Raw genomic sequence first — 12,821 nt, 5'->3', positions numbered from 1 at the left:
AGGAAAGTTCAACGCTCCGAGGGCTAGGCATTTAGACAGACTGTAACGGGAAGTGATCTTACCTCATTAATCTCCGTTACATTGTCATGAGAGACATGCTAACACAAACAAGTCAATTAAGAATTTTGTGTTTAGTAAGATAGTTTAAAATCCATTTATTGCTCTAACATTTTCTGCATTAAAGTTTACTAAAGATCAATCAAGTAAGCAGATTATCGTGTTAACTTCTTTTTAAAATTATTTACATCCCATTGGGTGTTAATACAGCTTTTATATCTTACACAATATAAAAACCAACTAAGAGTTCATTTTGGTTTATAATTGTAGCAAACAGTTTAGGCATTTCCTGCAGAACAAAAGAGGCAGACATTTAAGAACTAGAATGAAATAATTCCAAATTTTAGTTCTTTACAAAAGAGTTCAGCTTTATTGGCAAAATGTATTTGACAAATTAAAGTCACCTATTTAGAGAAGCTTACACATGGAACTTTATGCAATTTTATTACCACATACAGGTAGAAACACTGAACAGATCACTTTAATAAAGTTAGCTACATACATAGCTGATTGTGCTCAACTCCATTAAACATCATTTGTTTTAAAAATTAAATCTTACAAATTAAATATTGAACATCTTAAATTGACAAATATTAGAAGACAGTTTAAAACAACTTATCTACAGTTTGTTTATCACCTATTTCAAAAAAAATCTCGTTACAGTCTTCTATTACCCCATGACAAGCATTTACCTTTAACTGGTGAGCTTAGAAACTTAAAACTTATCACCAGTTCATGCTGGTTGAACATACTTCTACACATAGAACAATGAAAAATCAGTTGAAAGGAACAGCATTCTTGTTGAATGGTGTGGAGACTGACTTGTCCATTTTATGAGTTACTGTCATAAAGTAATGACAACTTCCATTAAAGTTTTTTGGAAATAGGAGTGCACAAGGATACCCGAGAAAAACTATCCCTAGGCAAGAAAACAAATGAACTATTACTTGTCTTGTAGTTGTCTATACGATGCCCACAGGACACGCATGTAGTCATTGTGCTGAGGTCATAGGACAAGGGCAGCCTTCAATATCTACCATAGGGATGTTCTCTGTATGTCCCTCTTGACCTTGGAATTGATGCTTTCAGACTCGGTCGGGGGGCCACCCATTCTTCTTGACCTTGCAAACAGAAAAGCAAATGCAAGTCCTAAATGGAGTGAACAGGCAATGCATGGAACACCATCATTTCAGCAATGAATGCAATGCAAGCTTAAGTGGGTCACATCTACATCGGTTGAAGAGAGAGAGAGAGAGAGAGAGAGAGAGAGAGAGAGAGAGAGAGAGAGAGAGAGAGAGAGAGAGAGAGACACAGAGAGAGAGAGAGAGAGAGAGGAAGAATATGGTCCTGGGAAAGGTTTTTCAAAAAGTATTTCCATTGGAAGTTCTGATGACCTACCTGTGTTAAGAAGCGGTTGCAGATAGAGGATAAAGGCCGGCACGGTGACGCAGCGGTAGAGTTGCTGCCTACAGCACCAGAGACCCGGGTTCAATCCTGACTACGTGTGCTTGTCTGTACAGAGTTTGTATGTTCTTCCCGTGACCTGCATGGGTTTTTTCCAGGAAGCTCAGGTTTCCCCCCACACTCCAAATACATTCAGGTTTGTAGGCTAAATTGGTGTAAATGTAAATTGTCCCTAGTGTGTGTAGGATAGGGCGAGTGTACCGGGATCTCTGGTCGGGGCAGACTCGGAGGGCCGAAGGGCCTGTTTCCGCGCTGAATCTCTAAACTAAACTAAACATCACTAACTTGGTGATCAGGAGGATCTGCCAAAGGAGAGGCCTTGGGGCCCATAATGGCGACAACACCATCATTTAGGAATCCGGATCTGGGCAATCCAATTTGCCATGCGATTCACTGCGATCGACAAAGCCAAATGCAACAGATCTGCTAAATGTTGAGGCAAATTACATCATATAATATAATGCACAATTGCAAATCGCAATGCACAAATGCATTCGGAGCACCCCTAACATTTTGGATTAGGTATTAAAAAATTGTTATTCGTTTACTGAACTGTCTGCACAACTACAGCAAATTGCTACCAATCACATTTTTAGCGGGGGGCCTTTGAGAAAACGCTAAAGATTAAGCTGCATCCCTTGCGCACATATCAACAGCTTTTCAGCATGACTTTTGTTTTCATTTACTGAGAAACTCTCAATTGTATCCCTTATGGAGCAATTGTTCTTCAAAGCCTCAGTTATTTCAGACCTGCTGCTTACCATAACTCTCTCAATACATTTTTTATTGCATTTATAATCTACTTGGAACCCAAGATACATTAAACAATATATTTAAATATATTTAAAAAACCTGAAAGGATATATTTTCCACAATGATACTTAAGTGGGCTGGTTCATGGAATCAATACATGTGACAATAATGAAATCATTTTGAAGTAAAAATAATATTTCTTAAGGTGGCCCTAGTTTGTACTTGGATTACCAACTTCTCCGAATGCTTAAAGCTTGTGCCCTGTTTAATTGAGCTTAGTTTGGAGATACAGCATGAAAACAGGCCCTGCGGCCCACCGAGTCCACATTGACCAGCGATCCCCACACACTAATACTATCCTCAACACTGGGGACAATTTACAAAGCCAATTTACAAAGCCAGTTACCAAAGCAATTAGCCCACAAACTGTTGTTGGGGATATTGTGGCACTGACAGAAATCTCCATACCAGGAGTAACATACACTGGAAGACTGGACAGTGAGGTGGTAATATTGCTCACAGGGATTGTCTTGTACAACCGTAATTATAATCTCCCAACTTCCATGCTCAATACTCTGACTGATGAAGGCCAATGTGCCGAAAGCCTTCTTAAATTCTAAATTAAAAAATCTCGAGTTCTAGATTCTCCAACCAGAGGAAACATTTTCTCCACATCCAAAGTTTCAAGATACCTTGGTCAAGGAAAAAGTTTTAGGGAGGAGGCTTAAAGGAAGTGGGAGAGGTAGAACGGCTGAGAGGTTTGGGATGGGGATTCCTCAGCTTGGTGCCGTGACCGATGAAGGGATGGCTCGGATCGATGCGCAGGGCTACAGAACTACAACAAGGCAGCGGTCCCACATGGATATATGGCCGTCTGAGAGGTTAGAGTGAAAGGGAGGAGGAGATATGTGGGAATTATAACAGGTAGTTTTCATGTCTGGTATTGTTGGATTGGTATGGGCAGTTGGATTTACTTGTTCGCTGCTTTGTATGGGTCCGATCCTGCCTATGGGTGCTGTCTGTACGGAGTTTGTACGTTCTCCCCATGACCATGTGGGTTTTCTCCAGGTTCTCCAGTTTTCCTCCCACACTCCAAAGACGTACAGGTTTGTAGGTTCATTGGCTTCGGTAAAAATTGTAAAAATTGTCCTTAGTGTGTAGGATTGGTTAGTGTACGGGAATCGCTGGTTGGCGCGGACTTGGTGTGGCAAAGGTGCTGTTTCAGTGCTGTATCACTAAAATAAATTAAACTAAACAGTAAAAAGGTTGAAGCTCATCTTTAGGTGATTTGACATTGACAAACACGAGTAGATTAACAGCACTGACCTACTTTACTGGACCTGTGCTCCAGTGTTATTAGTAATGTCCAGCGTTATTAGTAATGTCCAGCCAGACTTCCACTCAATATTTTAAGCATGGCAAGCTATCCCATGATTGTAAATTGAGTTCATTTACTGGTGCTGACTGTTGCTCAGTGCTCGCACGCTTATCTCCATCAGACGTTTGGGTTCAGGCGTTTCCAGAATCCTGCAGTCATTAACCCAGGCTGAAATGTTGAGTGCAGTCCTAAGGGGGTATTGCTCTAAAGGAGGCCACAAGGATCAGGTGGGGGAGGGGGGTCAGAGTTGCCATCTTTTTAACAAGACACATTTTGAGACTGCTTCATCACTCTGAGGTGGATATGAAAGGTTGCATTATACTTTGCCATAGAAAGTGGGGGAGTCAAGGCCAAAATCTATCCCTCAACCACTACCACCATTAACGTATCTCACACCAGTTTGGAAGAGATTGCACTAATCGTCTGCTGTATTGACCAAATCTTAAAATGGTTTTCATAGGCTGTAAGAAGCTTTGAGATCTCCGGAGATGCGAAAGGAACTTGGGAAGTTACGTCTTTTCATCCAGAGCGCGCAGTGTGTGACAATAGACAATAGACAATAGATGCAGGAGGAGGCCATTCGGCCCTTCGAGCCAGCACCACCATTCAATGTGATCATGGCTGATCATTCTCATTCAGTACCCCGTTCCTGCCTTCTCCCCATACCCCCTGACTCCTTAAGAGCTCTATCCAGCTCTCTCTTGAATGCAAGGTCCCATACAAGCTCGGAGATGAGGGGAGGTTCAGAATCTTCCCGAATTTGTAAGCTACAAATGTTAGGAGGGCTGTCACTGCACTCCCACGCACAGGGGGCAGTGCAGGGACTTGTCCTGTATCCCCTCTGCTTGAGCAATTATTCTTGTCTTTCATTTGACCGGTCCCACGCCTGGGGAAAGGCAGACGACTGCAATCACTAAAACCTAGACATCCCCTCCGCAATGCTGTTGCCAATGCTGCTGCAAAAAAATCCGATAGTTTGGCCATTTTTTAAAAACGAAGCCTCCTGCAATAAATTGTCCACATTACTTCTCATGTATAAGCAGTAGGTGGCACAGTGGCACAGTGGCACATTGGCACAGTGGCACATTGGCACAGTGGCACAGTGGCACAGTGGCACAGTGGCACAGTGGCACATTGGCACAGTGGCACAGTGGCACAGTGGCACAGTGGCACAGCGGCACAGTGGCACAGTGGCACAGCGGTAGAGTTGCTACCTTACAATGCCAGAAATCCAGGTTCAAACTTGACTATAGCTGCTGTCTGTATGGAGTTTGTACGTTCTCTCTGTGACCGTGTGGGTTTTCTCCGGGTGCTCAGGTTTCTTCCCACACTCTAAAGACGTACAGGTTTGTAGGTTGATTGGCTTTGGTAAGTTGTAAAATTGACCCTAGTGTGTGGGATAGTATTAGTGTACAGGGCGATCGCTGGTCGGCATGGATTCGGTGGGCCGAATAGACTGTTTCCGCACAGAATCTCAAGTCTAAAGTCAGTAAGATACTTCTATTTCAGAATATAACCAGAATTGACAATGTGTAACCTGCATCACTAACAATTCCAGTTCAGCCGCATCTGATTTGCTCATGTAAAATATTCATCAATGCAATGTTATCTTTCACAATGCAATGATAATCAGGTAAGCAGTTCTGTACAAAATTAATGCACCACACTTTGCAACAGCCACCTGGCTTTGAATATCTTTCATTAATGCTCTTGGCAAAATGATTTTAATACAAGTGTTTCATTTGCTCTTTCATTTATATTCTGTTCTTTATTTTGCAGTGACAAGATCCAAATAATGAGAGTTATGTTCTTTTACTTTGGAAACACAAGTGGACCCGGCAATTTCAGCTGAACAGAGCACAGTTTTGCAGGTCCTCTCCAAAACAAAAAAATGGTCTCAAAACAACTTCTACGTAATAGCTCCTGTACAAGGGAATACGAAGGCAGGATCCGCCATTAGGAATAAAATTAGTAATAAAAAAACCTAACTGCTGGAGGAACTCAGTGGATCAGGCAGCTGTGGAGGACGTTTCAGGTCAAGACCCTGCATCAGGACTAAGAGTAGAGTACTGGAGATAACCAGCATGAGGAGGTGAGGGCAGGGGTTGGCAGGTGATAGGTGGAACCAGGTGAGGAGGAAGACTTGACCTACACGATCTTCCAGGTGCCAAACACTTTAACTCCCCTTCCCATTCCCATACTGACCTTTCTGCCCTGGGCCTCCTCTACTGTCAGAGTGAGGCCAAATACAAATTGGAGGAGCAGCACCTCATATTTTGCTTGGGCAGCTTCACAACCCAGCGATATGAAACTTGATTTCTTTAACTTCAAGTAACCCTTGTTTTTCCTCTCTCTCTATTCCCTCCCCTCCCCCACCTAGTCATCGTATAGTTTCACTGTCGTCCCGCTGAGTTTCACTGTTTGTATCACTCGTTATCACCTTCTCCACAGCCAACAATGGACCATTGTGGGCTCCACCTTTCCTTGATCATCGTTGCTGGCTCTGATTTGTCCTTTTCAGACCTTTCATTCATTTGTTCTTTGTACCTCTTCATATCTCTAGCTACCCTCTCCCCTGACTCTCGGTCTGAAGAAGGACCTCCACCCGAAATGTCACCTGTTCCTTTTCTCCAGAGATGCCGCCTGACCCGTTGAGTTTCTCCAGAATTTTGTGTCTGTCTATGGAGCCAGGTGGGGAAGGGGAAGGGATGGAGTAGGGACACAGCCGCTGATGGCTGACAAGTAGACGATAGCCACAAAAAGCTGGAGTAACTCAACGGGTCAGACAGCACCTCTGGAGAAAGGGAATAGGTGACGTTTTGGGTCGAGACCCTTAGAGACAGATAATGAGAGAGAGGGGAAAAAAGGCTGTTGATGGAGCCAGATTTTGGGGGGGATGGGGTAGGGTGGGGGAGAGTGGAGGAAGTGATGGAGGCTGGAAGGTGAGAAGTGGAGACACAAGAGACTGCGGATGCTGGAATCGGAATGACGGTGATAAGAGGTAGGGCTGGTTGCCACTCCACCACAGTCTGGGCAAGGCATCACCTCTGTCCTGCGGCACAGATAAAGCTCAAAGCACCACTGAAGGGCACTAATCAGGTAGGTCAAGTCATAATTGTGAATGATCACCCCGCATTAAATTCTGACGGAACTGCCCAATGTTTTAATTGTTCAAAAATGCTGCAAGTTTCATAACCACAACCGCATGAAGCAATTCCAAAATTTTCCATCGCCAGTAATGACTTTGATGAAGACTATAAAATACAGCGTGGAAGAAAATGCCTTTGGGCTTATTCAGCCCACTCACTTTTATCAATATTACTGCAGTTCTCCTGGAAAGGGTGATGCCGTGTGGATTTGCGTCAGTGGAAGTATAATTGCGAGTGGGGTAATGTCAGGTTTTCAGGCTGATCTATAGCATCAGAAGCAAAGCAGTATGAGATTTCTACGTGGTTTGGGCATTATACTCAGCCAATAACAACAACTGGCATCACAGTAGGCCTAGCATTGGACTAGTTCCTAGACATTGGTAGAAACATCAGACAGAAATTGGCAATGAGCCTTATACTGAGAATTTAACCATTAACGATCAAGGAGCTGTAGGGAAGGACTACTAATCCATCTACACTTCTCATTGCCTCGGCAAGGCCACCAGCATAAAAAAAGGACCAGTCTCACCTCGGTCACTCCCTCTTCTCCCCTCTCCCATCAGGCAAGAGGTACAGAAGTTTGCAAATGCATCCTTTAGACCTGCAGACTTCAGAGATACAGCGAGGAAACAGGCCCTTTGCTCACTGAGTCCGCGCCGACCAGCCGACCAATCACTCCCATACACTTGCACTGTCGTACACACTGGGGACAATTTTCAATTTTTACCAAAGCCAATTAACTTGCAAACCTTTGTGTGCTCAGGAAACAGCCCTGCTTTTGGAATCAGACACCTGACACTTCAGTCCCCACCCTTCAAAGGCGGCACCATCAGGTTCCATCCTGATCTCGGGTGCTGTCCGTGTGGAGTTTGCAGGTTCTCCCTCTGGCCACATGGGGTTTCTCCTGCTGAAGGTTAATTGGCTTTGTTAAATGGTAAGTTGTCCCTAGTGTGTAGGCTAGTTCTAGTGTGCGGGATGATCACTGGTTGGCGTGGACATGGTGGGCCGCAGGGCCTGTTTACACCTTGTATTTCTAAAGTCTAAAAAAAGGAAAGCAACTTCAAGCTAAAGCGAACCCATTGTAAGTGAACAATACCTGAAGGGTACTCTAACGCGACACGTAATCCTTAACAAAGAAAACACGGAACTGGGTTTACCATAACTGTCGTAGGTATCTTCACTCGTCCCGTGTCCATAGTCATAATATTCCGGGCCACTGCAAAATCAAAAAGAGAGTGAAAGATGAGGGAAAAACAACTCCACGGAAAATAGCAATATCTGTTTATTTAATCTTTAACATGTATTGTATATGTATCAGATATATTATTCTCCAACAAAATAAACACCCTTTTATTGTCAAACACTCTACAAGATTGGGTGAACTTATCACGGAGAGTCTGAAACATGGTGTACTAGGGGGCATAGGTCCACACAATGGCGCAGTGGTAGAGTTGCTGCCTTATAGTGCCAGAGACCCAGTTTCGATACTGACCATGGGTGCAGTCCGCACAGAGTTTGTACCTTCTCCTTGTGATCTCGTGGGCTTTCTTCAGGTGCTCCGGTTTCCTCCCACACCCAAAAGATGTGGGGGTTTGTAGGTTAATTGGCTTCTGTAAATTGATCCTAGTGTGTTGGATAGAATTAGTGTACGGGGTGATCGTTGGTTGGCACGGACTCAGTGGACCGAAGGGCCTGTTTCCACACTGTATCTTTAAACTAACGAAACTAAACAAACTGTGCAGGCAGGAATTACAGATGCTGGTTTGCACCAAAGATAGACACAAAATGCTAGAGTAACTCAGCGGGACAGGCAGCATCTCTGGAGAGAAGGAATGGGTGACGTTTCGGGTTGAGACCCTTCTTCAGACTGAGCTCAGTCTGAAGAAGGGTCTCGATCCAAAACGTCACCCATTCCTTCTCTCCAGAGATGCTGCCTGACCTGCTGAGTTACTCCAGCATTTTGTGAATAAATACCTTCGATTTGTACCAGCATCTGCAGTTATTTTCTTATACATACCTGTACGTCTTTGGCGTGTGGGAGGAAAGCGAAGATCTCGGTGAAAACCCACGCGTACAAACAGTACAAACTCCGTACAGACAGCACCCGTAGTCGGGATCGAACTCGGGTGTCTGGCGCTGCAAGCGCTGTGAAACAGCAACTCTACCGCTGCGCCACCATCCCGCTCTATATCACTGAATATTATTTGGATAATAATTGATGGGCTTATAGGTAAGAACATTTGATTCTTAACCTCAAAATCAAGATAAATAATAGATGTTTATAAAAGTATGAGTATGCAGGCAGACCCTTTTTCTCAAGCTGAACATGTCAGAGAGTAGAGGGCATAGATTTAAGGTGAGAGGGGGAACGTTTAAAGCAGATGTGTGAGGCAATTCTTTTACACAGGTTGGTGGGTGTCTGGAGTGTGGTGGAAGCAGATACAATAGTGGCATTTAGGAGTCATTGAGAGAGGCACATGGATGTGCAGGGAATGGAGGCATTAGGATCTTGTGCAGGCTGAAGGGATGAGTTTAATTTGAAACCATGTTCGCCACAGACATCATGGGTAAATTGGACTATAACTTTATTAACCTGTTTTTTTTTATTTATGGGGGGTGGACATTTTGACCAGGACCCCTTATTTGTGATTATCAGTCTGTCTTTCCAACCTGAGAACCCACAGTCTGAGTTCTGTAAAAACAAAGAACTGCAGATGCTGGCTTAGAAAACATAGAAACATAGAAAATAGGTGCAGGAGTAGGCCATTCGGCCCTTCGAGCCTGCACCGCCATTCAATATGATCATGGCTGATCATCCAGCTCAGTAGCCTGTACCTGCCTTCTCTCCATACCCCCTGATCCCTTTAACAAAAAGGGCCACATCTAACTCCCTCTTAAATATAGCCAATGAACTGGCCTCAACTACCTTCTGTGGCAGAGAATTCCACAGACTCACCACTCTCTGTGTGAAGAAATGTTTTCTCATCTCGGTCCTAAAAGACTTCCCCCTTATCCTTAAGCTGTGACGCCTGGTTCTGGACTCCCCCAACATCGGGAACAATCTTCCCGCATCTAGCCTCTCCAACCCCTTAAGAATTTTATATGTTTCTATAAGATCCCCCCTCAGTCTTCTAAATTCCAGCGAGTACAAGCCCAGTCTATCCAGTCATTCCTCATATGAAAGTCCCGCCATCCCAGGGATCAATCTGGTGAACCTTCTCTGTACTCCCTCTAAGGCAAGAACGTCTTTCCTCAGGTTAGGAGACCAAAACTGCACACAATACTCCAGGTGCGGTCTCACCAAGGCCCTGTACAACTGCAGCAGAACCTCCCTGCTCCTAAACTCAAATCCTCTTGCTATGAATGCCAACATACCATTCGATTTCTTCATTGCCTGCTGCACCTGCATGCTTGCTTTCAATGACTGGTGCACCATGACACCCAGGTCACGTTGCATCTCCCCTTCTCCCAATCGGTCACCATTCAGGTAATACTCTGCTTTCCTGTTACACCAAAGATAGACACAAAGCGCTGGGGTAACTCAGCAGCTCAGACAGCATCTAAGGAGAAAAAGGATGGGTGATGTTTCGGGTTGCTACCCTTCTTCAGACTCTGAAGAATGAAGTTACTCAAGCATTTTGTGTCTGTCTCAGTACTGTGCCAGGTTATTGCCTGAACATTGGATTGTTTTTAAACACCTAGGCCTGGACATTTTTCAGTGAGCGTAGGCCTGTGGAGTGGATCTCTGGCTAGGTTTGTTCAAAATCACTGGAGAAGCAACAGTCCAATATCCATCTGCAAGTGAGCATACTTGAACTGACAATCACAGGATTTGCGTGCACAAACACTGTGGCCATCCCCTCTGGGACTTGTATCTCCACAATTGCACCTCTGAAAGAGTATCCCATCAGCCCCACTCACCTCGGTGGTGCCAATGCTACATTTTATCTCTCTTTAACTCACAGAACGGTTACAGCATGGAAGGTGGCCATTCAGACCATTAACTCGTTTCCCTTTCCCCTGACTAGTCTGTAGAAGGGTCTCACCACACTTGCGGGCTGCCCCGCTTGCCTTCACCACACTTCACCTTGCCTTCACCACACTTCACCTTGCCTTCACCACACTTCACCTTGCCTTCACCACACTTCACCTTGCCTTCACCACACTTCACCTTGCCTTCACCACACTTCACCTTGCCTCTGCACTGTGAAGGAAGATTTCTGCTCATTACCATTCATTTCCCGCTCCTGTATACTATAACTGTACAACTCCTCCCCCTCCTGTAAACCGTACAACTCCTCCCTCTTCTGTTGTGGGGTAGACTAACTCCCCTCCCCTCCTTCCCAATCTTTGCACATCCCCGATCCTTTCCATTCGTCACTTTAATTACACGTTTCATGTGTTTATGACTGTTGGCAGACCAATTTCCCTCCTGGGATAAATAAAGTTCTATCGTATTGTACCGTCTCATATGCCTGTGACCTCTCACCCTCAACTTCTCCATCAACAGGAACAGTCTTCCACTGCCGACTCTGTCCCAAACTTTCATCGTTTTATGTCATGGGTTCTCAACCTTTTTCGTCCCGTTTACCCCTGGCAACTTTTCGAAAGTCAATTTACCCCCACCCTGTTTTGTTCAGTAATTTGAGTTTACACTTTTACCTTAATAAAGCAACCGACAAAGGGGAAATTTTAAAACACTGCTTTTAACATTATTATTTTAAGTTCAAATAACAATAATAATAGCACATAACAATGTAATTTCACTTATTTATGAACAACTAATGATGAACAGACACCGACCGGTGTACCAGAACCAAACACAGTCAGTCAATGAGATCACATCAAACAACATTTCTACCTCTAAACTAAAAAACATTTTTTTTGAATTATAATTGAAAAAAAAATGTACAAATCCAAAATCAACAAATTTACCCCCTGGGTAAGCTAAATTTAACCCCTGGGGGTAAATTTACCCCAGATTAGGAACCCTTGTTTTATGTAGACTATCAGATTCCCATCCTTAGCTTTTTAAACATACAGCACAAAAAATTATGGTGTGCAGGAAGGAACTGCAGATGCTGGTTTACACCGAAGATGGACACAAAGTGCTGGAGTAATTCAGCGGGTCAGGCAGCATCTCTGGAGAAAAGGAATAGGTGACGTTCCGGGTCGAGATCCTTCTTCAGATGAAGGCTCACGACCTGAACATCACCTATTCCTTTTCTATAGGAATGCTGCCTGACCGTCTGAGTTACTCCATCTTCCATTGAAAAGTAGGGCATAGGATCAGGCCTTTTGGCCCACGACATCTGCACTGATTATGATGCCAATGTAAACTAATCCCAACTGCTTCCGGAAGGGCCATTTCCTCTTAAGAACGCACTCCCAGGTTTCTATGACCTGTCCTTGTAACTGCTCACCCTCCCCTCAGGAGCCATTCTCCTAAATCTCCCCTGAACCTCTGGCGGCGCCTAACGGCTGCGGCTCGCTAGCAGTCTGTTCGTCTTTTTTCCTTTTTTTTGTTGTTGGGATGGTTTTTTTTTTTTTTTTTGGTTGTGTATGTGTGGGGGGTGGTGGTGTGGGGGGTGGTGTGGGTGGGGGGGTGGCGGGGGGGTGGGGGAAACCTTTCTCTTTTAGGTCTCTTCCTCACGGCGCGGGGTGCGGCTCGGCCACGGGGCCTAACATCGCCCGGTGCGGCTCGGCCGCTGGACTTAATAGTGCCCGGTGCGGCTCGGCCGCGGGACTTTTCATCGCCCGGTGCGGCTCGGCCGCGGGACTTTACATCGCTGGTGCGGCTCGGCCGCTGGACTTAACAGTGCCCGGTGCGGCTCGGCCGCGGGGCCTAACAACGCCCGGTGCGGCTCGGCCGCGGGGCTTAACATTGCCCGGTGCGGCTCGGCCGCGGGGCTTAACATCGCCCGGTGCAGCTCAGCCGCGGGACTTTTCATCGCTGGTGCGGCTTGGCCGCGGGACTTAACATCGCCCGGTGCGGCTCGGTCAACATCGCTGGTGCGGCT

The 12,821-nt window shown here is 45.1% G+C and overlaps 1 protein-coding gene across 8 annotated transcripts in view; it reads right to left on the bottom strand.

Moving 5' to 3' along the window:
* The window catches only part of khdrbs2 (KH domain containing, RNA binding, signal transduction associated 2), a 337,966-nt gene that overhangs the window by 47,491 nt on the left and 277,654 nt on the right, over nt 1–12,821 (bottom strand). For 4 of the 8 annotated variants that reach the window (XR_013547249.1, XR_013547247.1, XR_013547248.1 and 1 more), the window contains exons 9-10: nt 7,959–8,017; nt 1,005–1,178 (exon numbers count right to left, since the gene is read on the bottom strand). Coding sequence is in view for 4 of the 8 variants with exons in the window: in XM_078399014.1 (XP_078255140.1) it covers nt 1,084–1,178; nt 7,959–8,017 (154 nt within the window). In the remaining 4 variants the exon portion in view is untranslated. Of the gene's footprint in view, nt 1–250; nt 1,179–7,958; nt 8,018–12,821 lie in introns of those variants that run through there. The other 4 variants (XM_078399014.1, XM_078399016.1, XM_078399015.1 and 1 more) reach the window with 4 other exon arrangements.

Source organism: Rhinoraja longicauda, chromosome 5 (assembly GCF_053455715.1).
Source record: "Rhinoraja longicauda isolate Sanriku21f chromosome 5, sRhiLon1.1, whole genome shotgun sequence".
Lineage (NCBI taxonomy): Eukaryota > Metazoa > Chordata > Chondrichthyes > Rajiformes > Arhynchobatidae > Rhinoraja > Rhinoraja longicauda.
This window is presented reverse-complemented; position numbering and strand designations above follow the sequence as displayed.